The sequence below is a fragment of the Columba livia genome, chromosome 1 (assembly GCF_036013475.1).
Source record: "Columba livia isolate bColLiv1 breed racing homer chromosome 1, bColLiv1.pat.W.v2, whole genome shotgun sequence".
Lineage (NCBI taxonomy): Eukaryota > Metazoa > Chordata > Aves > Columbiformes > Columbidae > Columba > Columba livia.
In genome coordinates, this window is record NC_088602.1 from 169439111 (window position 1) to 169465112 (window position 26002).

General features: G+C 46.8%; 1 protein-coding gene across 2 annotated transcripts; it reads left to right on the forward strand.

Annotated features, from left to right (window-relative positions):
* Positions 1-1811: 1811 nt before the first annotated feature.
* Positions 1812-25800, forward strand: LOC102090564 (solute carrier family 23 member 1). 2 transcript variants are annotated; one of them, XM_005499751.3, is made up of 12 exons: positions 1812-2516; positions 5901-6050; positions 7347-7504; positions 11221-11380; positions 12731-12912; positions 16279-16399; positions 17394-17550; positions 17746-17999; positions 21058-21222; positions 22001-22109; positions 23180-23275; positions 24416-25800. In XM_005499751.3, the coding sequence occupies exons 1-12, from the start codon at positions 2463-2465 to the stop codon at positions 24673-24675; spliced, it is 1866 nt and encodes a 621-aa protein (XP_005499808.1). In that variant the 5' UTR covers positions 1812-2462; the 3' UTR covers positions 24676-25800. The 2 variants fall into 2 exon arrangements, with proteins under 2 accessions (XP_005499808.1, XP_021139512.1); XM_021283837.2 differs by lacking the exon at positions 1812-2516 and having other exon boundaries at positions 5911-6050; positions 7327-7504.
* The last annotated feature ends 202 nt before the right edge of the window (positions 25801-26002 follow it).

A 26002-nucleotide genomic window follows, 5' to 3' on the forward strand; every position in this document is an offset into this window, starting at 1 on the left:
CAGGCTGAGGCATCTCATATGAACTCTATAAATTTCTAATTGGACATGTACATTGTGCTATTTTGTAACCTTCTTCTAGATTCTAGATTTCAGATTACAGCATTAACCTTTTGTTGGCCAAAGGCTGGTACTGTTAAACTCTTCATTCCTAACAGGCCTGCTCTGATGTCTAGGCTTTTGTCAAAGTAGGGCTTATTTCCTGTATTTTTCATTAAAACCTGCAGTCTCTTGGCAATCTTAGAGTGCATTTTTGACACTTCTGAGTTTTCTAGAATGGCTAAATTGTTTTCTGCCCAGTTTTTGGTTGTTGTTGTTGTTGTTTGTTTTTGTTTTTTGTTTGTTTGTTTTGTTTTGAGAAAAGGGATTGTTGTTGTCACTGATGTGGGTTTGTTTTTGTGGTTGTTGTTTTATTATTATTATTATTATTATTATTATTATTATTATTATCATCATCATCATCATCATCATCCTGGTAACTTAATCTTCTTTGCATGGGCAGTTTCATATGCTAGTCTAAATGACACAGGCATTGTAACGCACCTGCACCTTTGGGTTGTTACACAGGTTTATACGACCAAAGAGAAGATGACATCCTGGTTACTGAATGCCTAGGTCTCATTTTGAAAACAAGGTTATGGTAGAACTGAGGAGTCATTAAGCAGATACTGCGCTGAAATTAAGAGGTGAAAGACTTTTTTGATAGGAGGTTTTATAAAATTATACTGTGAAGACAGACTAGGCCCAGAGGAATATTGTGGTATGGCTTGACCAAAAAAAAGTCACGAGACAGACTGAGAGGCACATTCATGGAATGGAGTGGAGTAGGGTCAATGTAGGATATCAGAACAGGCAGATTTAGATGGCTGCTTGGAGGTCTGTGCTGTATCCATTGAGAAATGCAAGCAAGAATGTACCTTCAAAAAACGAATGGAAAAATCCAGAGCTCCTTTTCTTAGAGACTTGCAATGGTGCATCCTCACTGGTATTGCATCCTCACTGGTTTTGCTTAATGGACACAGTCAATATATACGATGAAGCAGTAAGATATGCACTGAATCACAACCACACAGTGCACTGGGTGATAAGAGATGAGCAAGTCTGTAAAATTGGATTGTTTTGTGCTGCTCCCTCTGTGGGGGGAATCAGTAAAGTCAAGGGTGAAAGTGCCGGGTATATTTTGACCAGGAAAAGAGTTCTCATTTAGAGCTTGCAGAAAAAATTGGCCTCATGCCAAGATCAGTGGGACTGGAAATGCAGCCCCTGCAGTGAAAATATTGGGAGATCCATATATAATGGCTGTTCAGAGAGGAGATCTTGCAAATCTCTGAACACCTGGTGATTTTCATACCTTAAGATCTGGCTGTCTGGCAGCTCATAGCTTCACTGATGGTGTTTAGGATGAAGTTGTCTCACCCTGTAATGCCGTTCTGGTCTGAAGAGAAGGTCTGAGAACATCAAATTTCTACAGGAGAAATAGGGACCAGAGTTTATGTCTCTTAGTCTGCTTCCTGCCTGGAAACCAGGAGATGTTCCCAATGGGTGATCACTGTGTGTAGGTGATAGCCCTTTGCAGCTCATCTGGGAAGTTCACTGCCTCAGGAATCCATTAAATTAAATGGAAATTTAATATGAGGAGGGCTAGGGTGGGGTGGCTAGAACAGCTTGATAGAGCATCAAAACCATTTCTACTTATTAAGAGAGGGGTAACTGTGCTTTGTGCCATCTGATGATCACCATTCATTGAATTTACATAATCAGATGACCTGAAGTAGTCCTTTTTAAATCTTATGTCTTTCATGCCTCCCTGGTGTCATGTTCTGATGGCTTGATTATTGGTTGCCACCTTAAATAGGTTCCCAGTAAAATCCTCGTTCTTTTCACGTTGTAATAGGATTATCATATACGAGGATGACATTTGTACCTAAGCCAAAGTACGCAGCAGTCTACATGAGAAAAATGTGAAACCATCTAGGAACTGGATTTTCTAAAGGACAGCACAAAGCTCTTCGAACAGGCCCAACCCACACGGAAAATGCAAGTTGCTGTTGAATCAATAATGAAGCAACAGGTTTCAAGGCTGTGCCAGGAAAACAGGGAAATATCTCGCCTCTCTGATACCCTCTCACGCTCTTACCTACGGAGGAAGATTTTTCTGCCATCAGTTACTGATTCACTCAGCCCAGGGAAGGGCTGCCTTCCAGTTTGGTTTGAATGCCGATCCTCTAATCAGCTGGAGAAAAGGAGTCCCTTACATAAGCCAAGGGAAAGGAAATGCTGCTGTGATACGACTCACATGAATAGCCAGGACTGAGTGCTGGTTGTCTCCCAAATACCAGCTTTTGCGTCTTCTCACCCTGTTTTTTTAGGGCTGTGTTGAAGTGGGAGAAGTGGCTATTTGTGAGCCTTTCCTTCCTTTTCCTACTTTATTTTTTCAAGGCAGTCGGTGAAGGCAAGTGGAAGACATGACCCTCTCCTCAGACAAAGAGCTCAACGGGTTAGATAACCCCAGCTTCGTGGTGAGTCTCTGAAGGGTAATTCTTGCATAAATGGGTGTGAGCCCTGCGGAAGGAGGAGAAGGGAAAACCAGGGGGCTCAGACTGTCTGCAAGGATGCTGGTGTGTGGTAAACATCTGTCTCGGCTCCTTTATCAACAGGAATCCGAGGAATGGTTCCCTCACTACAGCCTGCTGCTGCTGCAGACTCGGTGTCCTTTTTAGTCGCTGGCACCCTTTCTCTTCTTTTTTAGCCCCATTATTTCTAAAATGATAGTGTAGATGAATGGCAGCACAAGCGTATCTGCACTGAAAAGTAGATGAGCTTGCGGTTCCTTGTGTCTATGTCCCTGGGCAGAGCATTTGATGTATTAATTAGTAAAATTACAATAGAAATTTAGCCTAGTGAAGAGTGTTTGTTTGTCTTCTGGATCTATTTCTAGCAGGGTGAACTGGCAGAGAGGTGGAAGAAAAAGGGATTTAGGTGTCAGCGGGGGAGGGCACCCTGTAGGGTTACAACAGGGTGGTAAAAGCTGTAAATGATGTGTCAATTCAGGGGTGGGCCACAGAGCAACACCCTGGGGCACAGGGTCACCTCCATTAGAAACCAAAAGAGCCACTTACCTTCTGACAGCAGGTGTGAGAGTGGGGTCTTTGCACCACAGTACAGACAACCTGCCCGGGGGGGCTTGGAGGTAGGATTTAACCTTCTGGTGTCCAGGTCACCTGTTTCCCAGATAACTTGATGAGCTTGCTGAGAGCAGTGGGGGTGCTGGCAGAGCCCTATGGAGGTGTTCTGAGCAATGCAGAGGTTTTCTTTGGCTGTTATTAGTGGTCTCTATTTCTGCCTGTTCTGCCATAAGGCTTGTGACTTCTGGTTTGAATCACACCAAAGAAGGTAGAAGACAGAGGTCTTTTACCTCTGGTTTAAGCAGCTCAATTTCTGACCACCTTCCTGATGCGCTTATTGAAGATGCTGTTGAGGCCTCTGATTCTTTGTCTGGAGGCTGAGGCACAAGGAGGGTGCCCTGGTTCCCTGGCTTCGTGGGAGCAGCTGGACTGAGAACCACCAGCAGTGGTTCCTCGCTTCCACTCTGGACTGCTCCTGCCTTGTCCTTCTGCCTGAATCTCAGTGTCACAGACTGGCTGAGGTTGGAAGGGAGGTCAACTTGTCCAACCCCCCTACTCAAGCAGAGTGACCTAAAGCCAGTTGTCCAGGACTGTATCTAGACAGTTTTTTAATATCTCTAAGAACAGAGACTCCACAACCTCCTGGGACAACCCATTCTCTACTTGGCTACCTTCACAGTGAGAAAGTGTTTCCTGATGTTAAGACAGGACCTCTTGTGTTTCATTTTGAGCCCACTGACTCTGGTCCTTTGTCATCCTGTCATCTCCACTCCATCCTTCTTCCCACCGAACCCTGCTCATTCCCCTCCAGCTCTTGGGGAGGATCAGGCATTCATGTGATGGTCATGCGGGGCTGTTACTGGCACAGGCTCTGCTTCGCTGGAATATACACAGGAAAAGTTGCAATACAAGGAAAGGAGCTTACTGCTGTCCTCCTGTCTTAGGATTCATCTACCCGTGGTGTTATTTAGGAGTAGCTGTCCCCAAATAACTCCATGCATGAGCAGTCCTAAATATCTTGCTGTACATTTGTTAATCCAAGGCTCAGGCTGTCTTGTTCTGAAATGAAAATGTCTCCACAGGGAATTACTTGGGAATACCTTTTGCTCTTGAAGTTCATGCTTGAGTTCAGTTTGAATTAACTCTGCTTTCACCTATCTATTTTCAAGTATCTGTAATGCTCCCAGCCTGCCTATGCTGGATCAATACACCGTGTTTAAAAGGTATTACATAGCACATTTTCAACAGTGTGATCTAAAATGGGACTTTGAAGACTCAGCTCCAAGAATGGAAACCTGGAAGTTTCAGGCAAATGATGAAGTCCTTCAGGATTCATCTGCCACACCTGCAAAATTTACAGCTGAATGTAACATTAATTTTACATCCCTATTCCCTGACTGAAGCACTAGCTGTTTGCCTCCATCAGTAGGTAGGCTTGGAGTGTTACTGTAGCCACCTCTCTTTGCTGGGCATTTCAGAGTCTTCAGGTTTCAGCAGGACCTGGAGAATAAATAAATAAATAAATAAATCATAATTTGGTGCTGACAAACTGGTTGATCATCTCCTGACAGCAGGTTTCTGTCCCTGCCTGAGGGACCAGGGCATCCCAGCCCAGAAAAGCTCCCTGCTGCCAGCGTGGTGAGGACTCGCTGGCTGGAGAAGGGCCAAATCCAAATGGTTTGGGATGTTGTGGCTTCTCAGGCAACCTCCCTCTACCCCGTGTGTGTGTGTGTGTACAAGGTGCTGTGTGTGTGCATGTGTGTGTGTGTGTGCACATATGTAGTCAGAGGTCAGGGTGGGATGGAAGAAGGAAGGAACAACTTAGCTTAAAAACTGTGGCAACTGAAGCAAAACAATATTTTGCTTTCCTTGGCAAAACGCATCTTTGTATAAAGAAGGTCTGCAAGGTGTACAGCTCCCTGGTGAGGCCTGAGGCTTCTGTCTTCCTGGAAGGAGATCGTAGCCTTCCTGGGGAGCTATTTCAGACCCCATCACCTTCCTGAGCCCCCAGATCCCCAGGCTGTCTTCTGGTCCCCAGTGCTGCCCTCACCCTGGGTCATACCTCGGGGTGCCAGTCCCCACAGCAGGCAAGGGGAGCTGGGAGAGCACCCCATACCCCTGCTTTGCGTCGGCTCCTTTGATATGCATGCCAAGACTCCTTATCTACTGGTGTCCCTGTGTTTCACCCATTTCCTCCCTAGGAGCAAGGTTTTCTCATAAGATAAAGGGCAGGTGTGTTTATTGAGGTGGAACATTTGTAAGGGTGAGTGTAAGGAGGCTGGAAAGAGAAGATTTAAGAAAATGAAATATAAAACATGCTTCTACTCTGTAATTAGTAGCGGCCAAGTTGGTTTAGCATATTTTATCAAGAGTGCTTTTTGGGTGGGACAGCCGGGAGGGACAGAGACCAGGGAACAGTGCAGTTTTCACCAGTTAACCCATTTAACCAGTTAACAATTTCTTGCTTTTAGTCACAGTTTCTCCATGCTTAGCTAGACATTAATGATACTAATGCACTTTTTCCAGATGTCCCTTTGAAGTTAAGACACCCTCAAATGTTTCTTCTGGTCTAGACATACATGTGCATATAAAAAATTTCTGTAGGTGTTTTAACCTCTGTTTTAATTTCCACGCTTGCTTTTCTTTTTTATCCTGCCCTTGCTGAAAGCCACATGCGAGTTATTCCTGTAAGACGTGGAGCACAGCTGTAAGAGAGGTGTCTGCTGGCTGCCTGCAGAGCTGGGCTGTGGCTAATGAAGGGTCTCTCCTGTTTACCAGGGTGAAGATGGGAGCCACCACTGCTCCTCGGTGGACTGTGCTGCCCAGGGCCCCAAGGAAGGTGGGGGCATGGGCCATGGCAGCAGCAAGCTTGCCTACACTGTCACAGATGTGCCCCCCTGGTACCTGTGCATCCTGCTGGGCATTCAGGTGTGATGGGGGAGCAGGTGGAGGCTGGGGATGGGTGGACGTTTCATGGCTGTTTAGCTGGTTAAACCTGAATTTGGGGGTGCTTCACCTTCACTAGGTGTGAATGGAACTGTGGGCTGGATCTCTGTAAACTCAGGTCCTTCCGATCGCCTCCTGAGCATCGGCTGTCATCCTCGTGCCCACAGCTACACTGCACCCCTTGAAGGGAAAATGGGAAGGAAGAGTCCTGGGGCCAAATAATTATTAAGAACAGGTTGGATACCAGGACTGAAGATAGCCAAATGTCTAAGGGCTTCTGAATGGCAGAAGCCATTCTTCTGTTCTCCCCACGGCAATAAAAAGTAAGCAGAAGGGCCCATGCTGCTTTGGCTGGTGTCCATGCCAAGGTGTGTTAAATGACCCGGTGCCACCAATGCCATGCTGGATATGTGGCATCAGGGAAAGGAGACCTCAGAGTGATGAAGGTAATGATGGGCTGTCCTTGGAGCTCGGTGGACATTTTGTACTTTGTTTCCTTAAACAGTTATCTTAGATGTGGAGAGTATTATGATAAGATTTTCTGAACACATCTGCATCATAATTTTAATCAAACTTGCTTCTAATGAGCACAGTGAGTGTCTGAGTGCCACCGCTTCCATCCCTGCTGTCCTGTGCTCTGAGATGAGAACTGGGAAGTGAGACTGACTGAAACAACCTTGCCTTGCCCATTGTTCACCATGATGAAGGTTAATATTTGAAGTAAAAATAAATTTGAAAAAATATTTTCACATTTAGTAGTTAAGTAAGTGAAGGTCATTGTAGTGACTCTTCAGAAAAATGCAATGCCTGATTTATCCCATTTTTATGGTTGTCCATAATCACACTGTATGAGAAAACTACTGATAGCAAAGAATGGGTAGCTTCAATTCACCAGTTTTTTATGTTATCCTTTGTGATGCAAATGAGATGGACTGAAACATTTGCATTCACTTTGCTTGATTGCTCTCTCCCCTTACCTTGGGATGTTTATCCTTGGGGATAAACTGTCTGCTTCTGACTGCTCTGGGGAGTTCAGAGCACTACAAAAGGTCTTTGGGCATGGAAAGTGGGAGAAGTTTATGGGTATGCATTGCAGTTCTTGTAGGTGCTTTGGAACAGCCCCTAGCAGCATTAAGTTGCCACAAAATTGAATGGGTAATACTAGTAACACCCAAACACAAATCTGTGAGTTACTTTTAGGTTTTCCTCAACAACATGGGAATAATATACAGCTGGTTTTGTGTCCTTCTTCACCCAGTCTTTCTCTGTGGCTCCTAGCATTTCCTGACAGCCATGGGAGGTCTCATAGCCATCCCGCTGATCCTCTCCAAAGAGCTTTGCCTCCAGCATGACCTCCTCACCCAGAGCCACCTGATCAGCACCATCTTCTTTGTCTCAGGAATTTGTACCCTGCTGCAAGTCCTCTTTGGAGTCAGGTATGCAAAATGCAAGAAATGGGACATGTGACAAAGTTTGTAAATGAAATTACTATGTGATCGGCCACCAGTCTGTTGTAGAGTTTACATATCAGTAAGGGTCATTTGCTACCCTTGGGCAATGAAGGCGCATGCCAAAGCATCCTGAAATCGCTGTATGTGATAGCTTTGCAAGGCTACCTCACTGTTCTGACTTCCTGGTCTCCTGGTACTTGATGCACCTTTTTTTGGGCTTATAAGAAATCTGTCCTACAAAATAATAAACCATTGAAACGTGGAGTGAGCAGTTTCTGCTTGCTCCTTATCCCAGGAATCCTCCCAGCTGAGGCAGGGCCCTTCTGATCTGGGCCCAGGATTGAGGGAGCACAGAGCCTGTATGAAGCTCTGGGGCAGGGGATAAGTGGGAGAAATTGGAACCCATCTGCCACCCCTTAGGGACTCAGAGAGGAGCTCTGCAACTTACCCCATTAAGCAGTACCACTTCCCATGCTCAGGGATTCAAGGCACAGTCTGAAGGTAAATGCGCTTTGCCGCTGAGCTGTTGAATAGCCAGTGATGAGGAGATGAGCATCGAGTTGCCATTCACTACCCAGAAAATGAAGTGTTTAATAAGAGACATGACTGCAAGCACTCTCGCCACAAAGATCCTGTATCTCTGCTAGCCTTCCACAATTTCTTTTATTTCCCTTGTCATAACTCTGGACTGCCTCTCTCTTTCCACAGGCTTCTTTTTTTTTTTTCCTCTAATATGGTGGGAACCTGTGTTTCTTACTTCAAAGGATAAAATCACACATTCTTTGGCTTCCAAATCTGAGGCACCTGCTTAGAAGTCTTCTGCCATCAAATCACTGTCAACTACCAGCTCCACAGAATGTTTTTACTGCTCCTGTTTCTTCTCCCAGTACAACTTTTCCATCTCTCTCTGTCTTAAGAAGTGGCTGTAGGCAGATATCTCCCTGAAAGCTGCTCCTATTCTCCTGCATTTCTACAGGATTAGTAGGGGAGAGGGGACACCCTGGTCACAAAAAAAAAGAAAAAAAATAAAAAAAAAGATAATCTGGTTCTTCTCAGTTTGGTTAAATTCAGGCTGGGGTGTACGACTGTGCCTGCTGGTGTGATTCAGGCTGGAGCCCTCCCAGACACTCCCCAAACGCCTTGATGAATACCCAAGAGCCCTTATGTTCGCTGAGGACACTGTTAGCTGAGGACAAAAGAGTAGCAGGGAGCCTTTCCCATGGCTGAATAGCTAAATGAGGAACAACACAACAAATTAAGCTGTGAGGAGTTGTTCCTGTAGGATAAGCTTGAATGGCTTTTGCTGTGCTGAGGATGTAATTGCCATGTTGCTGGCTCCAACATTAATGCGTAAGCACATTCCTGCCAGAAAGGTGGGACTCAGCTTAAAGTGTGGCCGTAGGCAAACCAAGCCTGATGAGACATTTGGAAGCAGATGATTTTTTTTTCTCCTTGTACTGTTTCCTCAAATGCTATAGTAGTTGATAACCATGAGTCCCCAAAAGACAGAAAAATGGTAAATAATGAGTTGGAGGGGATGCATTTTCCTGGAAAACATCCGCGCCACTCTCCAAGGCCCCAAGGAGCCCTTGGCTAAGTGCTGTGCATAGTTCACAGTCTGTATTTAAGAAAGACTAATTCAGAGGGGAAGAGGAATGGAGACTATCTGTTAATGTGGCATGAGGAAGAAAGACCATTCATCTCACAGAGGCTGGCCTAGTTAGCCTGGAAAAGCAGCAGCTAGAGGGGCATGGCTGCAGTCTGCAACTAGTCTGGGAGAGATATGGGAGGTATCAAGCAGAGAGAAACCATTTCAGCTAAAATATGAGGTTGGTACATGAACAAATGGATGGGAACAGGCCAGGAGATAGGAAGGTTCCCACCCAGAGTGAGTGCGATTCAGAAGCAGTAGCCAAGGGGAAAGCCCAGACCACTGCAACCTGCAGCTCTGTTGTGTTACCCAGCATGAAAAAGCAATGACAGGTCCCAGACGGTCACCAGACAGACTATCCAAGAGGCTCCTGAGGGGAGACACAGGTCGCTTGCCATTATGGTGAGCCCCACTTAGCAGATGCTTGGACATCATGTAGTGATGATCAGAGTTTAACTTCTCCTTGTTTAAACCTGCTGCTTTCCTTGGAAAGAGCTCAGCATACCCTGTATGCGTCATCTCTGCACTCCACTTTGCCCTGGGCCCACTCATGCCAGCCACCGGCTGTGAAGCAGCTTGAGGGCCAACACAGCAGGAGCTATAAATCTATTGTTAATTCAACAGTGGTGGCACTGGGCCTTCTGTGTTTCTTTTTGTTTGTTTTCTGCTTTGCCCAGCAAAATCCTTTGAAGGCTGCAAGAAATTTGGCTGAATGCCATAAATGAGTGACTCCATGGATGACTGATATTCAAATATAACTTACTGGCAAAGCTTTGAGAGTGCTTTGATTATGCATGGTATGAGTCATTGCAGTGATATAAATATTTGTTTTAGGTGGCAGAGACACGGTGCTACTACAGCTCTGCTGTCTCTTTATTTTCCTGTGCTTTCCAGGGGATGGTGGAAATGCCCGTTTCAGGGAAATCCGTGCCCTGCGGAAGCACTGACCCAGCTTGCTGCCCTGCTGCTTTTCTGAGCAGATCCATGACAGCTCCTGACACAAGGAGTGGTTGCTTTAGGGGATGCTTGCATGGGTGATCTCTCAACACAGGAAGCCTGGGCACCCCAGAGGTTTCCCTTGGCTTGTTCAGAGCTGCTGTGCCAACCTGCACCCTTGGGCAGCTTTGGGTTTTTCAGGCATGCTGGAGGAATGGCCAAAACAACTCGCACTGCAGTGGGAACTTAATGCCCATAGGGCTTTGAAGAGTCACTCAGGCCTTTTAGGTCTCTGTCTCCCTTTCTCCATGGGCATAAGGAGAAGAGGCTGGTATAGCTCACAGGAGAACCAGCTCCATTGCACAAAGCTCGGTACGAAGCCAGTGCTGAGCGTCTCTGGAGGTTTGAGCTCCTTGCTAGCCTGAGGGGTCTCCAGAGTGAGAGTGTGTCTAAGCCAGGAGATACACGGTGTGGGGAGAGAGACAAGGTCTCACCCAGCCAGTGTGCTCAGACCTGTTCACATAGGTCTCCTTTCCAGTGTTAGTAGAAACAGGGCAGAGTCATTAGCTTCAAACAACTGTACTAAAAGACAAGTCACATTTTCCATTGACCTTGGTCTGAGGATGGTTGTGATGTGGGGAGTAGCCAGTGCATGTCCTTGAGTTCATGAGCAGGTCATGAAGAAAACAGAGAGAGCTGAAGGGGACAGAGCAGGAAACTGGATATGGGTAAGAATTGGGCTTTCTTCCTTGGTCTTCCCTCCTCCAGCTTTTCCCTTTGGTTGTTGTTTTACTATGTGCAGCTCTGTGGTCTCATCACACCTTAGGAAGACTCCTTCTTCCTTAACATGGGGTAGCAGAGTTTGAATCCAGCATCCATGAGCCTCTCCATTGCCTATCTTTGAACCTGAGCTCTTCCCCCCAGGTTGTAGCTCTTGAGTGCAATGGGCAGCAATTCCAACCTGCAGTCAGTGAGGGAGACCTGCCAGAACATTTCAAAAGATACTGCCAAGGGCAGGCTGAATTTCAAATTTATTTCACTTTCTTTTCTCTCACTCCTATGGAGCTGTGTTTCTAGCATTCTCACTTATCTTTTCCCTCTGCTCTTCTTCCAGGTTGCCTATTATTCAAGGAGGGACTTTTGCATTCCTGACCCCCACCCTGGCGATGCTGTCTCTCCCCAAGTGGAAATGCCCTGCCTGGACACAGAATGCCACCCTGGTGAATGCCTCTTCACCAGAGTTCATTGAAGTCTGGCAGACACGGATGCGAGAGGTATATTACATTTTTGGTGCTACCTGCTCTGTATCAGGGCTGTTTGCTTTTAGAAAAGTACCTGACCATGGCAGGGCCATCAGTGCTGGAGAACCCACCGTTCCCAATGGACCTTGGCCCTCACCCTGTTGCAGTTTCCTAAGCATCTAGTCTCTGGCAGAAAAGCAGGTTCTTTGCTGCTGAACAGGGGACATGCAGTCCTTGGGTGATTTATGGTCCCTGCAAAGTCTGCACTGGTCCAGCCAGATCCCTTCTCCATGAAGCATGGTTAGCTTTGAGGAAGGAAGGAAGATGTCTCCAAGGAAAGGACCCTGTATAGGACCCAAGCACAGGAAACCTAGTGTAAAGAAATGCAAGGACTGTAAATATTAAGAAGAAGTGCATTCTTAAGTAGTCAAAAGAGAGGAGGAAAGGTCAGGGATTTCACTGCCTTGTCCTACATCTATTGCCTTATCAGAGTAAGCGGCTAAATTTGCTTCTGTCAGTACATATACAGGGGTGCCTTGCAAAGCTCTTTGGAAGCATGAGCTCACAAAGGATTTGCTGTGCAGCACAAGCTGTGCTCCCCACTAGTACACGTAAATCTATTGCAAGGGCACTACTGCCTTCTTTTAGGCTGGGTGCTTCACCCCAGCACACCCCCCCCCCCCCCCCGCCCGCCCCGTCTTTCTCTTCCCTTTGGAGCCAGAGGAGGGAAGGTGCTGAGGAATGCAGAGGACCCAGCCCGGGTTTATCACCATGAAGAGAGCAGCCTCACCCCTGAGTCCCCTGCCTGGAGCTGATGTGGGCAATGAATGGCATTTCAGCATGTAATTGCTGGCTATTTAGCAGTGATTGTAAAACACAGCAAAGTTCAGGGTGATAAGTGTGTCCCCAGAGGGAAACCATACAAAAACCAGAAGCTGTAATGACCAGTTTGCCCCACCAGTGTGCTGAAGTGCCCTAAGCCATTCTCAGATTGGGGATGAATGAATACCATGGTTCTGCTCCCATTTTCAGGGCAAGAGCTTTCCCCCTGCATTTAGGGGGACAAGGAAGGGAGGGTGCAGGGAAGTTGGTGCATTTCTGGGTGGCACAAGAGGACAGGGAGGAGTGGGTCACTGGAACAAAATTAGCCCTGGTGAAGACTAAATTCATCAGCCAAGGGGGGAAAATGGTTTGTTGGTGCTCTGGTGGTCCTTCTCCACACAGGCTCAGCCAGGCTTTGCTGTAGTCAGTAGGAAGCCTCTGTGCTGGTCTGTCACTGGAAGCTGAGCTTGGCTCTCACGCTGGTTTTGCACTGGCTTGTTAAGGAAAAGCTCAACAACTGGAGCTCCCTCCAACCTCTGCTCTCTTCCTACATTTTTTCAGCTGCAAGGAGCTATCATTGTAGCTTCCTGCTTTCAAATATTCGTTGGATTTTCTGGCCTGCTCGGATTTCTGATGAGGTTCATCGGCCCCCTGACAATTGCCCCCACCATCACCTTGGTTGCGCTACCTCTCTTTGACTCAGCTGGGGACGAGGCTGGGCAGCACTGGGGCATAGCATTCATGTAAGTAAGTCTTACTTCCCTGTAGGAAAGCTGAGAGTACACAAGCTGCCTACCTCTAATATGAAGTCAAGTGTTGCAGTCTGTAGCAGGGTTCCCCTGCATTGGAGATTTATTTTTGAGCTCTAACATGAGGCAGTCTTGTGAAAGACAGTAGTGTGGCAAAATTTCCTGCCCCCAGGAGGTTAGAGCCCTCAGCAACAAAGCAAAACCCAAAAACGAGTTAAAAAAAAAATGTGATTTTTTGAGAAAATCCAAAGGTCAGTAGAGAAACAAGTCTTTCTCATGTGTGGTTCCTGGAGACAGTCTATGCACATTGTCTTACACACTCATTATTCAAGTTAAAAAAAAAATTCTAAAATGACAAACACTTAGAGTTAGGTGTTCCTTGAGTTAAAATAGCTGCTACTTTATGTATTGTTTTCACATGATGAAGAGGAATTGTTTTCTCCACAAAGGGCCTGGGGAGCTCTGGAAATGTTTGCACATGTGGTTTTGCAGCGTTGAGAGCTGTTTCAGGGATATTTGTGCGCGTGCCCTTATGCATGAGTGTATGAGTGTGTTCGTGATAGGATTTCCTCAGTATTTCAGAAATGAATTCAAAAAGTAGAAATGTCACTGCATGGTTCCCCTGCAGTTTTGGCACCTTCAGCTCCCTAAAGCAGACCTCAGCTTGGGACAGCACGCAGCAGGAGTAGGTTGTCATCCTCTCTGTGAGGTCCCATCAGTTTGCTAGTGCTTTTGGAGCTGCTTTTGGAGGCTCAGGGCCAGGCTTGATTGCAGCCCCAGGAAGGCAGCGTACTGTTGTGGGGGCGTACTCTCTTGGGTTCTCTTCTCCTCCCTGCACCTGCCTTCCCAGGCCTCAAAAGCCACCTTTCTTCTCCACCTCCAGTTCCTCATTTAACTGGTTTCTTCCACCAGCACTCCATATGACCACAGACCCTGCCTTGCCTTTCACCATTGTTTCTCCTGCCGCATTTCTGGCTTCTTGTCCTGTTCTCCAGCTCCGATAATTTGTCTGAAACCCTTTGCTTAGCCAGTCTGAATTTTCCCTTCAAAATGTATATCCTTGTCTGGACTATCATAGTTTTCTGCCTCCTTTCTCCAGTTAGTGGCTTCTAGTCTCAGTCCTTTGCTTGACCTCTTAGCCAAACTGCACTGCTCCATTAATGGGGTCCCAGACCATGTCCCTGTTCTCAGCCCTGGTCACCCATTCTGTCCTGTTCATTTGTGTACTGTCCTCTTCCTGTGCTAATCCCAGACCTTTCTTTCCTGACTCAGACACCTTAGCCACAACGTGATCGTTGTGCTTTGAGCTGTCTGAGTTTGTGTCCTCTTTTGCTGCCGCCTCCATGCTTCCAGGGCGCCATCAGGGAAAGCATGAGAGGGGGGATGGAGAAGGCAGAAGGCAAGAGCCACATGGTCTCAGCCTTGCTGTCCAGCCCTTTCACATCCCAAAGCTCCCATGATGGGTGATACCCACTGTTGCCTCAAGAAACTGGTCTAGTGCTGCTTGCTTGCTCCCTAGCAATGGTGCATACGCAGGTCATTGCTGGGCAAGGCCTGGACAGACTCAGACAGCTCACAGTCTTTATAAGCTGCAAATGCTACAGCCTGAGATGTTACTGCTGATTGCTTGGGGCCTGGCATGAATGATCACTGTTACAGACTGGTCATAGTTGAGCAGATTTTTGTGAGAAAGATCAATATCCCTCACTCCAAAGAACAAGTTCTACTAAATCTCTATCATTTCTGCTCCAGGTCATAAGCAGACCCTGCTACTGCTCATGGCAAAATGACCTTCTCAATGCAGACTATATACTGTGTTTATTTCCTGAACATCACTCTTTGAAATAGGTTTGGGATATATTTTTCAAGAAATATTTGGCCTGAAGCTGACGTTTTCCATGGAAATTTTCATCCTGAATGGGTAAAGTTAGACAAAATTATAAGCAGCTGAAAATAGCGTTTGTTGATGGAATATGTCAGGCAACCTGAATAATCAGCAGTGACACCTACCTGAGATAGATGAGGGCTCTGCAGTGATTCATAAGGATGCAAGCCCCTTTGTTAATGCAAATGCACAAGCTATGCACTGACACAGTCTGTCTGGGCTCTGTAGCTTTAGAAACCAAAAATGGAAACCAGTTCCTCCTCAGACTTTCTGTCTCCAGTCATTCAGTGCTTTGAATCATGATTGATAGATAACCTTTGGTCGCATGTCGTGACGTGTCTTTGCAGAGAGGTGAGGTTAACATTTTCTTTGTACTGCTGGTATTCTGCCTGCCCATGGATATTGCACCTATAGCTCACCACCGTTTCATGCATGGAAAAATACCACTTTTCCGTGCACTGTCACTGCACTTCAGCCAGTGCAATCGATTTCTCACCAAATCTTATTGCGATCAATTCACTCAATGTATACAATTCAGATTTGTTAGAAAAAAAAAAAATGAGGAGCCCTTCAGAGGCCTGGTTAACATAAGAGGAAAGTACCCAAGGTCTTCTACCAGCTCAGCAGTTGAGTCCCTTCCCTCTCACCACATATCACAGCCTCCAGCTTCATCTGGTTGCCCTTTCTAGGCGGATGGACTCAGGGCTTGCTGTGAGTGCATCGAGCTGTGCTGCCATTGCAGGAGATGTGTCCTACACAAGCGATGGGAGAGAAGCTGCACCTCTTTGTTGCTTCCACCAGAATGAGCCCTGGGTGCTGCCAGGGGCACACGTGAGCCTTGGAAGACCCCTCCACTGAGGAGCCCTCACAGACCAGAAGGCCATGATCTCCCCATCTTGGCTGACTGGGAGGGCTGTATGGGCGCTACCTGCAGCCCCGTAGTCCAGCCACATTTTTTTCATTCAAAGCAGGGACTTGCACAACCAAATCAAATCTTTTCTCTGTGCCATGTAGGAGCTTTTTGCCACTTACAGCATAGCACAGGTAAACCTGAAATCACTAAACCAATAAATCCTATATTTCCAGTATATCTGAATCACACGGAGATTCAGGAACAGTTTCCTACATAGCCTGCCTGGACCTTGCTCACCTTTCACGTTTTTCTTTTATTCAAGTGTCATTTTTAAGCTCTGGCAACTGTGTCATACACTGTGATGTACCATCTGGGGGGCTGGTTTTGAAACAAAAGTTAAAAAAAAAATTTGCAAATGCAGCAGAGCTGTTGGTAGTATGATGGAAAGCTTGTTCAACCCTAGGCATGGCGGAGTGGGGAGCCATCCTCTGGTGCTGAGAGCCTGGTTTTGGGGGTCCTCTGGAATTCTGGGTCCTTGGGCAGCAGGTCTTCAGTTAATGTGGGGACGAGTGGGCAACTCAGCACCCACTTTGTCTCATGGTCTGGTTTTCCCTCCTCCTAGGACTATTGCTGTCATAGTTCTGTTCTCTCAGTACCTGAAAGATGTCCCTGTGCCGCTGCCATCTTACCAGAGAGGCAAGAGTTGCCACGTCTCCCCAGTCTACCTCTTCCAGATCTTCCCGGTACGTTGCAGTCCCCGGAGACCCAGTGGTCGTGGTGGAGGGACTGACCTTACCTACCCTGGGATGTCTGGGGTCTTTCCACTCGTGTCTGGTTGAGGTAGTGCTTCCCAGCCCAGCTTGCACAGTGAGGAAGTAAAGGGGGAGAAGGTCCCCATGGTCCTGCATCTGGGAAGGTGTCGAGGGTTAAGATTGCGGGGTGACAATAAAACCCTGGCAGATGTATTGTTAACCCCCTCTTCCCCGCCCCCCCCCCCATTTCCCCCTCCCTCTCCCCCCTTTCCACTAAGGAGAGGCGATTGGGAGGAAAAGAAGCACAGAGTGAAGAGAGTTGGAAAAAATTAAAGATGTTTTACTAATGCTACTAATAAGAATAGAGAAAATAATACAAAATATACAAAACCAATCTTGAAAGTCTCAGCAACTGCAGAGCCGGCAACCAAAGTCCTGGATTAGACTCCGCAGCCAATAGGAGCTGGATTCAGTCTCTCACTAGGCCTCAGTTCGCAGGGACGACTAGCAAGGTCCTCTCCTAATGTCGGCCATAAGCAGAAGGGAAAAAGGAAAAGCCAACGAGATCCTCGTGATCTCCCACTTTTATATGAAGTATTCACGTGAATGGGATGTTATACACAGTTGGTCAGTTTCTTGGTCTCTTGCTTCTCGTCGCCCCTCTCACAAGATGTCCATCCATGCTTATCAATAAGTTTGCATTCCATTGCTAGGTTTACCAAAACATGTGTCTGGTTCTCCAGGAAAATGCAGTTAATATGAAGGCTTTAGCTGACAGGCAAAATTCACTGAAAGAGAAACTTGTTTTTAACAAAACCAGGACAGAAGGGAAAGAGGGAGAAAGGGCCACCAGGACCCCCATCATCCCTCTGCCTCCATCCTACGTGCAGGGGAAAGGGTCAGGCAGGGAAACACCTTATCCCCCACAAACGTGCCAGATTTGGCCATCCTCTAACTGGACCTCACTGGTGCATGTGATGGGCAGGTGCTGCTGGGGCTGTCCGTGAGCTGGCTGCTCTGCTACGTGCTGACAGTGACTGACGTCCTCCCTGCAGACCCCACTGCCTACGGCCACCTGGCCCGGACAGACGCCCGTGGGGACGTTTTGTCCCAGGCTCCCTGGTTTCGGCTGCCTTACCCAGGTACCACGGCCCCCACTTTCCCATCCCACTGTGCTGCTCTGCTCCGGCTTGCACCTCTGCTTGTGGCTAGCAGGGGGAGGTGAAATGCCAAAATTCAGGCAAACACCCACAAGCATTCTTGCTGTCGTCCCTGCCCCACAACACAATTCAGGGCAAATGTGCCCCACCAACCTGAACTGAGTTTTTTACTTGCAGGCCAGTGGGGAGTGCCGACCGTCAGCCTGGCTGGGATATTTGGCATCTTAGCCGGGGTGATCTCCTCCATGCTGGAGTCTGTGGGAGATTACTACGCCTGCGCCCGCCTGGCCGGGGCCCCACCGCCGCCAAAGCACGCCATCAGCCGCGGGATCGGAGTGGAAGGCATCGGCTGCCTCCTGGCCGGGGCCTGGGGGACCGGGAATGGCACCACGTCGTACAGCGAGAACGTGGGGGCCCTAGGCATCACCAAGGTGAGCCTTGCTGCAACAGGGTGGCTGCAGTGCCCTGGCCCTCCTGGAGGTTCCCCCAGGGGTGTATTTATAAAGATATGGTGCACATAGGCATGTGCTGGACCTGGGATGTGATATTAGCCCATCTCCTGCAAGGCACGCTGGAAAAACGTGCCCTGGCACATTGGTGACCACCTCAGCAGCACCCAACAGAGGTGGTCAGTCCCTCTCTTCCATTGCGTATGGTCTGCACATGGGATGAGTGCAGGTTATGGTTACTCACAGCACCTGGCTTAGGTGAGACTAAAGAGACTATGTTACATCTGAGCTAATCTGGAAACTTCCTGAGGACTGACTTTATCAAAGATTCTCTGTCTGTCTGTCTCTCTGTTTCTCTGTCTTCCTAAATATGTTTATGGAGAGGAGAGGAGGAGAGGAGAGGAGAAAAAAGAAAATATTTAACAGAACTTCAAATTCCACAAGTTTTATAACCCAAGAATGGCAATCATATGAAACTTAGACTATTTCTTTGGGATTATAAAATGTGGTGGCAAAGTTTTATGTTTTTACCTCTCTATAAAGTTTTGTGAATCCCTTGAGTATCTTATTGCTCTTATAAGGGAAGGAAATTTCCAGAGATAAACTTGACAATCATATCTGAGATTTTCACTAAGCTTTCCAACCAGGAGATGGGTACATCCAGCAGTCAACTGGAAAACATTTTTAAATCATTGTCAAATAAGCAATGTCATGTCAGCAGAGCTGTGAGTCAGTAAACAGATGTGGAATTTGACTTAGGGCTCCCACTCTGTAATAATGCTTGTTTCACTGGATTTTATAAACCCCACTCACAATAACCATATTTCACAGACCGAAGCATTAGTGTCTGATCGAGGTGGCTGCTTCCAGCAGCAAGGGCTGTCTGGATGTCTGCATGGAGACCAGTTTAGCCTGTCACCACATGTAAATTGTCACTATGAAATTTGTGCATACTGACCATACACCTGAGCCTATTCTTTTCTGACATTTAGTTTGCTGTGTACATTATGTGTATGGGATGTAGCATAATGCAGAAGTGCCCAGACTCATAATTTTCAGATCACAGGACATGTTCTCCCCAAGTGTGCAAAGTCCTTCAGGTGGACACGGCATCCTTGCTGACTCAGGAAAGCTGTTTCCCTCAGATCCCACCTCTGCTCACCTTGTTCACTCTTAAGAGAGCAGAAAATACAGTCTTATTTCAGTCAGACTTAAATCAGTGTAAAGATTCTGACTGGGATAGATGGGGATGCATATAAGAAATGGAAATGAAAGGGACTTGTTTCCTCCACTTAAACAGAGGTGTCCAGCACCACCAGAAACATCCTTGGAGATCTCGGATATCCACAGGGGCTGTCAGATAAGGCAAAGGAGAAGCTGCTGGAAGCTGTCAAGATGCAGCATCTTAAATGGCACCAGACACCTATGTTTAAGCTGCTTGATCAAGCTCAGCATGCCGGAACTAAGCTCTCCTTTCCAAGAAAAGAAGGGGAGGATTTTAAGGAGAGGTAAAGACCTCAAAGTCACCATATACATATCAGGAAACTATGCAGTTTCTTTGACCTTAAAAAAAGGACCTGATTTTCTTATTTTCCTGACATAACTGAAACTCAAAACTAGAGGCTTTAGCAGTATATGCTCACTGTTGTGGTATCAGTGGATTAGTTAATTTGCCTTCAAGGCCAACTCCATGTACTGGGTAATTGGACATTTTGGCAAATTAAGAATCTGAAACTTCATTCTAATCCTGGAACAAACAGATCTGTTGGCTTTTATTAAATTAGATTTTGATAGTAATGATGTCCTGAGGTTTTAAGCCAAGGAATATAAAAAGCCCACCTGAAGGCAATGCATGATTTTATTTTGAAACTCCCCACCGAATCTTTTTCATTTATCTTTCACAATCAAGTAAGACTCAAAATATTTTAAAGGAATATATTTAAGAAAATACTTAAAAAGAGACACTACTAGTTACTGGGAGTGTTTTTGTGGAGAGCTTTCACAAAAAGCCCTTCCTGTAAATAAGACATTCTTCAGATATTTAATGGGAGGGATTAAAATATTTAATGGAATTATAAAATGTTTGCAGTGGATTACAGAGTCTCCCTGCCTAGGACAAAAACATTGTAAATCTTAGCATGATTTTTTAAGCTATCCAAGTTTTGGTATCTTGAAGCCTAATAAATATTGCTGCTTTTCTTTTTAGTTTCAATAGTCTGTAAATGTCTCCCTCATCCCTTTGTTTGCCAGATACTCTCTTTCTTTCCTATTCACATGCTCTTACAGATCTGAATGAAAGGCATGGCTTGGCACTTCATCCTGTCTTTGTTATAGTGCTCAACCAAGAAAAGGCCACCCTGCCTCTTCCTAGGGAAAAAAATGAGAAGTAAATGGCTTTACTGAAGCTTAGATGGGTGATGAGAGATAGGGGCAGATCAAGAGACTTCCCCACTTCTTATTAGCCATTTGTTGATCATGGAAAGAATGTATCAGATCCCAGAGCTTGGGTTGGAAGCAGCCAGCCTGGTCAGCTCTGTTCTCCCAAATCTTGGTCTCCAGGGAATGGAGGAATCGGTGTGGGACACCTAGTTGAAAACCATTTTCAGATGGCAATCCAAACTCTGGTGGAAGGATTGTCCGGGGTCTGCCAAGACATTTCTAGGTTGGAGGGAGAGCAAAGTTGCCTGTGGAGATTACTGTGCTCCTCATTTACTAATAAACTTTTTGTTTAACAGCAAACTGTTAAAGTCCTGACAACAGTAAGAAAGAGGATAACATCAAGTAAATAGGTGTGGATCCTTGATTGCTCTCAGAGTGCCTTTCATGATAAATATTTACTAGTGTGCAAATGCTGATGCTTCACATGGAGTGCGAGCATCCCAGCTCACCAGTGGCTGCATCTGAACCTGCGACTGAATGTGCCATTGAGGGCTTTGTCCAGAGGGACAACCACTACCTGGCAGATGGGTGCCAAAGCTTGCCATCCTTCCTCTCTCTACGCCGGTCGGTGTGTGACTGCCTCTTCTTCCTCTTGCCCCAGGTAGGGAGTCGAATGGTGATCATTGCCGGGGCCTGCGCCATGCTCTTGAGCGGCATCTTTGGGAAAGTTGGGGCGATACTTGCCAGCATACCCACCCCTGTGATCGGAGGCATGTTCCTGGTCATGTTTGGAGTTATCACGGCAGTGGGGGTCTCCAATTTGCAGGTAACAGGGGACTTTGGTTTCAAGTCAGGTTATGTTGGAGAGGATTCAGAGGAGGCCACCAAGATGATCAGAGGGCTGGAACACCTCTCCTATGAGGACAGGCTGAGAGAGTTGGGGTTGTTCAGCCTGGAGAAGAGAAGGCTCCAGGGAGACCTTATTGTGGCATTTCAGTACTTAAAAGGGGCTTATAAGAAAAATGGGGACGGACCTTCTAGCAGGGCCTATTGTTGTAGGACAAGGGATCATGGTTTTAAACTAAAGGTGGGGAGATTCAGGATAGACAGGAGGAAGAAATTTTTTACGAGTGTGGTAAAACAGTGGAACAAGTTGCCCAGAGAGGCGGGAGATGCCCCAGTCCTGGGAATGTTAGAGGCCAGGCTGGACGGGGCTCTGAGCAACCTGATCCAGTTGATGTCCCTGCTCATTGCAGGGAGTTGGACTAGATGAGCTTCAAAGGTCCCTTCCAACTCAGGCTATTCTATGATTCTTACTAGGCCAAGTCAGACAAAACCACACTGCAGCAAATGCAAACATTTGCATTGGCAGTTCCTTGGGTGAAGGTGAGGGCACATACCCAGAGGGGCTACATGGCAGAGGGCTCCCTGGCTAGGCAGGACTTGCTGGGGTTGGGCAGCAGGATCTCTAATGCCCCAGCAGCACCAGCGTTGCTGTGCAGGTCCACTCCCATGTGCAGTGTTTACATCCAAGCATGTCTCACGAACAGTAATCCGCAGATTTGGGTAATTGCAAATGTAATGTATGCATTTTCTCTGTGCAGTACACAGATATGAACTCCTCCAGAAATATCTTTATATTTGGATTTTCTGTATTTGCTGGCCTCACGATTCCCAACTGGGCGAGCAAAAATAGTACGCTGCTGGAAACAGGTAAGAAACAACATCAGAGCATTTTCTGTAGCATAAAACTGAAGCAAAGGCTGATCCAGATAAACCTTTTAAAATACAGTTTTTCCTCATAAAAGCCCGAAACCTGTGCTTTGACTTTTGCCTGTTTCTTTCTGGGAGGGCTGTTCTTGCCCTTTGCTCTGATGCACAGCTCTGGTGTGAAAATCTCTGCTCTTGGTCAGTGACTGCGCCTCGACAGATTTCTGCCAGGCTAAGGATTGCAGAGCTCTGCCTTGTGACATGTTCTCAGGATGGGGCTTTGGGTAGGAGAATACTCCAGGGCTGAATCCTGATAAAGATCTCAATGAATGAGGCTTGCTTACATGCTCATACACAATAAAACATTGTGCTTCCAAAACACAAGAGCAGACTCCTCTACTAAATTCCATCAATTTCACTTTAATTTCCAGTCCTCCAACAGTTATGCCTTCATTGTGTTTCGTGTGACTAATGTGTTTGTCACAAAGCCTGTAGCGTCCTCTCTTAAGGTATATATGGCATGCTGGGTGGGCTGTTCAAAGAGCTGGACCCACAACTCACACACTCTATAGATGTCTATGAGATGCTATCAGATGTCACTGGGCTATTTTGCTCATGTCAAGTAGCCCCTACAGAGAAATATCGCACCTGATTAATTAGTGGTGAAATCCCATGATAAATATACCTATATTTCTTCAGGAACTGAAGCTTGTGCTTTTGCAGGGAACTGCTTGGTGTTATGGCGTGGAGGTGCAGAACATGTTTGGAGCAGAAGGCACCTTTTTCTGGGGCAGTCCTGTGCTCTACACTGTTAATAGGCTTTTATTGTACTTATGAGTCAGCTCCTGCCCACCAGCAGCTGGGTCAGTGAATAATTACGCAGAATAAAACTGGAGGCCCAAAACTGGCAGTGAGATCAATCTCCCTTCCCTTGCCAAATCATAAGATCTGCTTTTGGATTTATAAATCCTGTTTAAACAAGCATGCAGCTTGCAGCCTCTTTGCATGGGCTATGTTGCTGGTCAAACACATGTCTCTCTGTACCACTACCCAAAGTTTTGCTTTTGTGCTAGGAATCATCCAGCTGGACCAGGTGATCCAGGTGCTTCTCACCACTGGCATGTTTGTAGGAGGACTCCTGGGGTTTATCCTGGATAACACCATTCCAGGTAGGACTGGCTGAAATGAGTTAAGCTCCTAGTTTGTGCCTGCCCTAGGGCTTGTTTCCTAGTATTTTTTGTCTTCATGACTACTGCTCTGTGGGTAGAGTTGTGCTAGCAACCATGAAACACCATGTGACTCAACTCCTGGAGCGGGGAGAGGAACTGGAGACATCACTGAAATGGCCTCTGGTTGGAAAAGAGCACCTTATCAAAAACTAACTCATTTTTCAGGAACAACATAGTCTGAGGAAAAGGTTTATTAGGGAAAAATGTCTTTTAGGGAAAATTCCAGCCATGTTGCTGGTTGAAAGGAGAGAGAATGGCAACTACAAGAAGTGAAGCATCCAGTGCATGCCTCCTTATGAGGCTGAACTGGTGCCACAGCAGTGGAAAGCAGCAGGAAAGGCTGGTGACCCAAGACAGGACACAGCACCTCCAGCTGGCCCTCACAGAGAGCAAAGAGCCTCCGATTTCCACCAAGCCTTGGGAGAGATGACATAAGAATAGGAGAGGAAACCGTCTTCTCTGCTACAGAAAAAGAGCATGAAGAACACTCTATTAACCACATTCTTTTACCATCTCAGGCTTCTTGGAAAGCCAGTCTCCTTTGGCTCATTAATTTTCTTGTAGCCCTTGATCTTCAGCTCCTTCGGGCAGACTTTCCAGGTGTGGTCACTCTCTTTCCCCAGAGGGACTCAGCTGCTGCAACAATTACAGACACTTGGCAATTCCTTGGCCAGGGTAAATGCCTGTGACTGTCTAGGAATTGCTAGCTCAACCTTATCCCCCCACTCCCCAGTATCTGGGCAGTTAACATCCAGCTTTGCTTTCCTTGCGTGGTATGACCTCTTTTTTGAACAGCTCTTGGATGCCCCATGGCTTGTGAAAACCTGTCTTGGTGCACCTGATTCCCATGGAAAGCAGTGGAGAAGACTGCTTATCTGGAAGCTGTTGTGGCTATTGTCTAGGAGCTCATTAGTGATTTTTTGTAAAGAGCTTTGGGGCTAGAAGGGTTTAAGTGTGTGGGATCTAGATGTTGTGCTGGATCTGCTGGTATTTGAGAAGTGTCTGTGAGGCACACAAGGTCATCCTGTGCTCAGAACACCTGCTGTTTTAAACACAACTGTCTCATTTTTGCTGTTGCAGGAACACAGGAGGAGCGGGGACTCCTGGCATGGAAGCACAGCCACAAGGGAGAGGTGGACATTTCCAAGGTCTATGACCTCCCGTTTGGCATTGGCACCAAACACTGCTCTTTTTCTTGGTTTCAGTATCTCCTTGCTTGCCCCAAAAGACTACCTGGTAGTGGCAAGAGCATGGATGAACTAAAGGCTGCTGGACTGGAAAGCAGTGTTAAAGCAAGTTCAGAAAGAGACTGTGAGACAGGTGCTGATACAAGGATCTAGGCACCTGGCCTGCAGGTGAACTTATCTCAGAAGCTGAGGTCTGAAAGGCATGTCTGCAGCCCCCATCATTTGAACATGAGCTGACAGCTATTAGAGGCTGGAGCAGGAGAAAGATAATGTCTTTCTCTTCCCAGCCCTGCCCCTGTGCTGCTGGTGACCTTGAGGGAATAATTTTTCTCCCCTCTGCTCCTGCCAGCCCACCTTCAGGAAGAACATAATCCCTCTTTGGAGAACACCAAAGCCCAAGAAATGCCTGGGAAAGATCTTCAGTTTCCTTCCCTGCACTGAGCCTTGGGGATGCCAAGGAGCAGCTGTGTAGCTGAAGCTCCTCCTGTGCCATCTTGGCTGCTCAAGGAGCCACAGGAGAAGGCATCCCTCATGTGGGGCCTGTAACTACTTTTGTGCACCCCTTGGGGTGGGGCTAATCCCCACCACCTTAAATATCTGTAATGGCAATGCTCACCTCTCAGCTTGTGGTTTACAAGGCATCCTGGCCAAGGGGCAGGAGTGGGCACCTCTAGGTCATGATTAATCTCATTCCATATTATCACAATTTAAAGTCAGCCAAATGAATGTTGTTGTAAGAGAAGCATCTAAGGTGAATGGGTTGGGTTGTCTTCTGAATATGCCTCTCCCACCTTAGACTGCAGAGGGAATCTAGAAACCTTACTTAGGTTCTTGATGGAACAGAAAACTCCAGCTTCACCGAAATGAATCCCACCTGGGGTGCTGGGAGCATTCTCAGGGGATCCAGCTTTCCCAGGGCACCAAACCCGAGAAAGACAGAGGAATTGTCATCAAAGATGAAACAGAAAACTTTTCTGCTTGCAATCTGATGCAACCTGGCTACTGCTATATCCTGTGCCCCCCCATACCTGTTTGGTCCCATGTGGTGACTGTGTGGTGACAACCATTTCTCTGGAAAACGGTTTGCAGATTCTTGCTTCTTTCAATGATCAACAGAAACAGCCTTAACCTGTATGGCCATATAGAATGTGACTGCACATGGTGCTGGTTGCCAGTGCCGTGTAATAACGTTGTTGCTGTAACATAAGCTTGTGTTTCCTGCATGGAGATTTATACTTAGATATGTTGGAGGAAAAATAAATAAAATGTACAGTGTAATATTTCTCGGGGTGATTGCCATAATGAGTGGCAGGCAGTCTTCAGAGAAGCACAGGGTAATTCAGTTGGAAGGACCTCTGGAGGTCATCTGGGCCAGCCCCTGCTCAGAGCTGGTTCTGCTGGACCAGGTTGCAGAGGGCTGTGTCCAGCTGAGCTATGGATGGAGAGCCACAGCTTCTTTGGGCAGCCTCTTCCAGTGTCT

Coding starts and splice junctions, on each gene's coding strand:
- LOC102090564 (XM_005499751.3), top strand. CDS start 2,463: ATGACCCTCTCCTCAGACAAAGAGCTCAACGGGTTAGATAACCCCAGC. Junction 2,517..5,900: donor TAGATAACCCCAGCTTCGTG/GTGAGTCTCTGA, acceptor CCTGTTTACCAG/GGTGAAGATGGGAGCCACCA. Junction 12,913..16,278: donor CACTGGGGCATAGCATTCAT/GTAAGTAAGTCT, acceptor CCCTCCTCCTAG/GACTATTGCTGTCATAGTTC.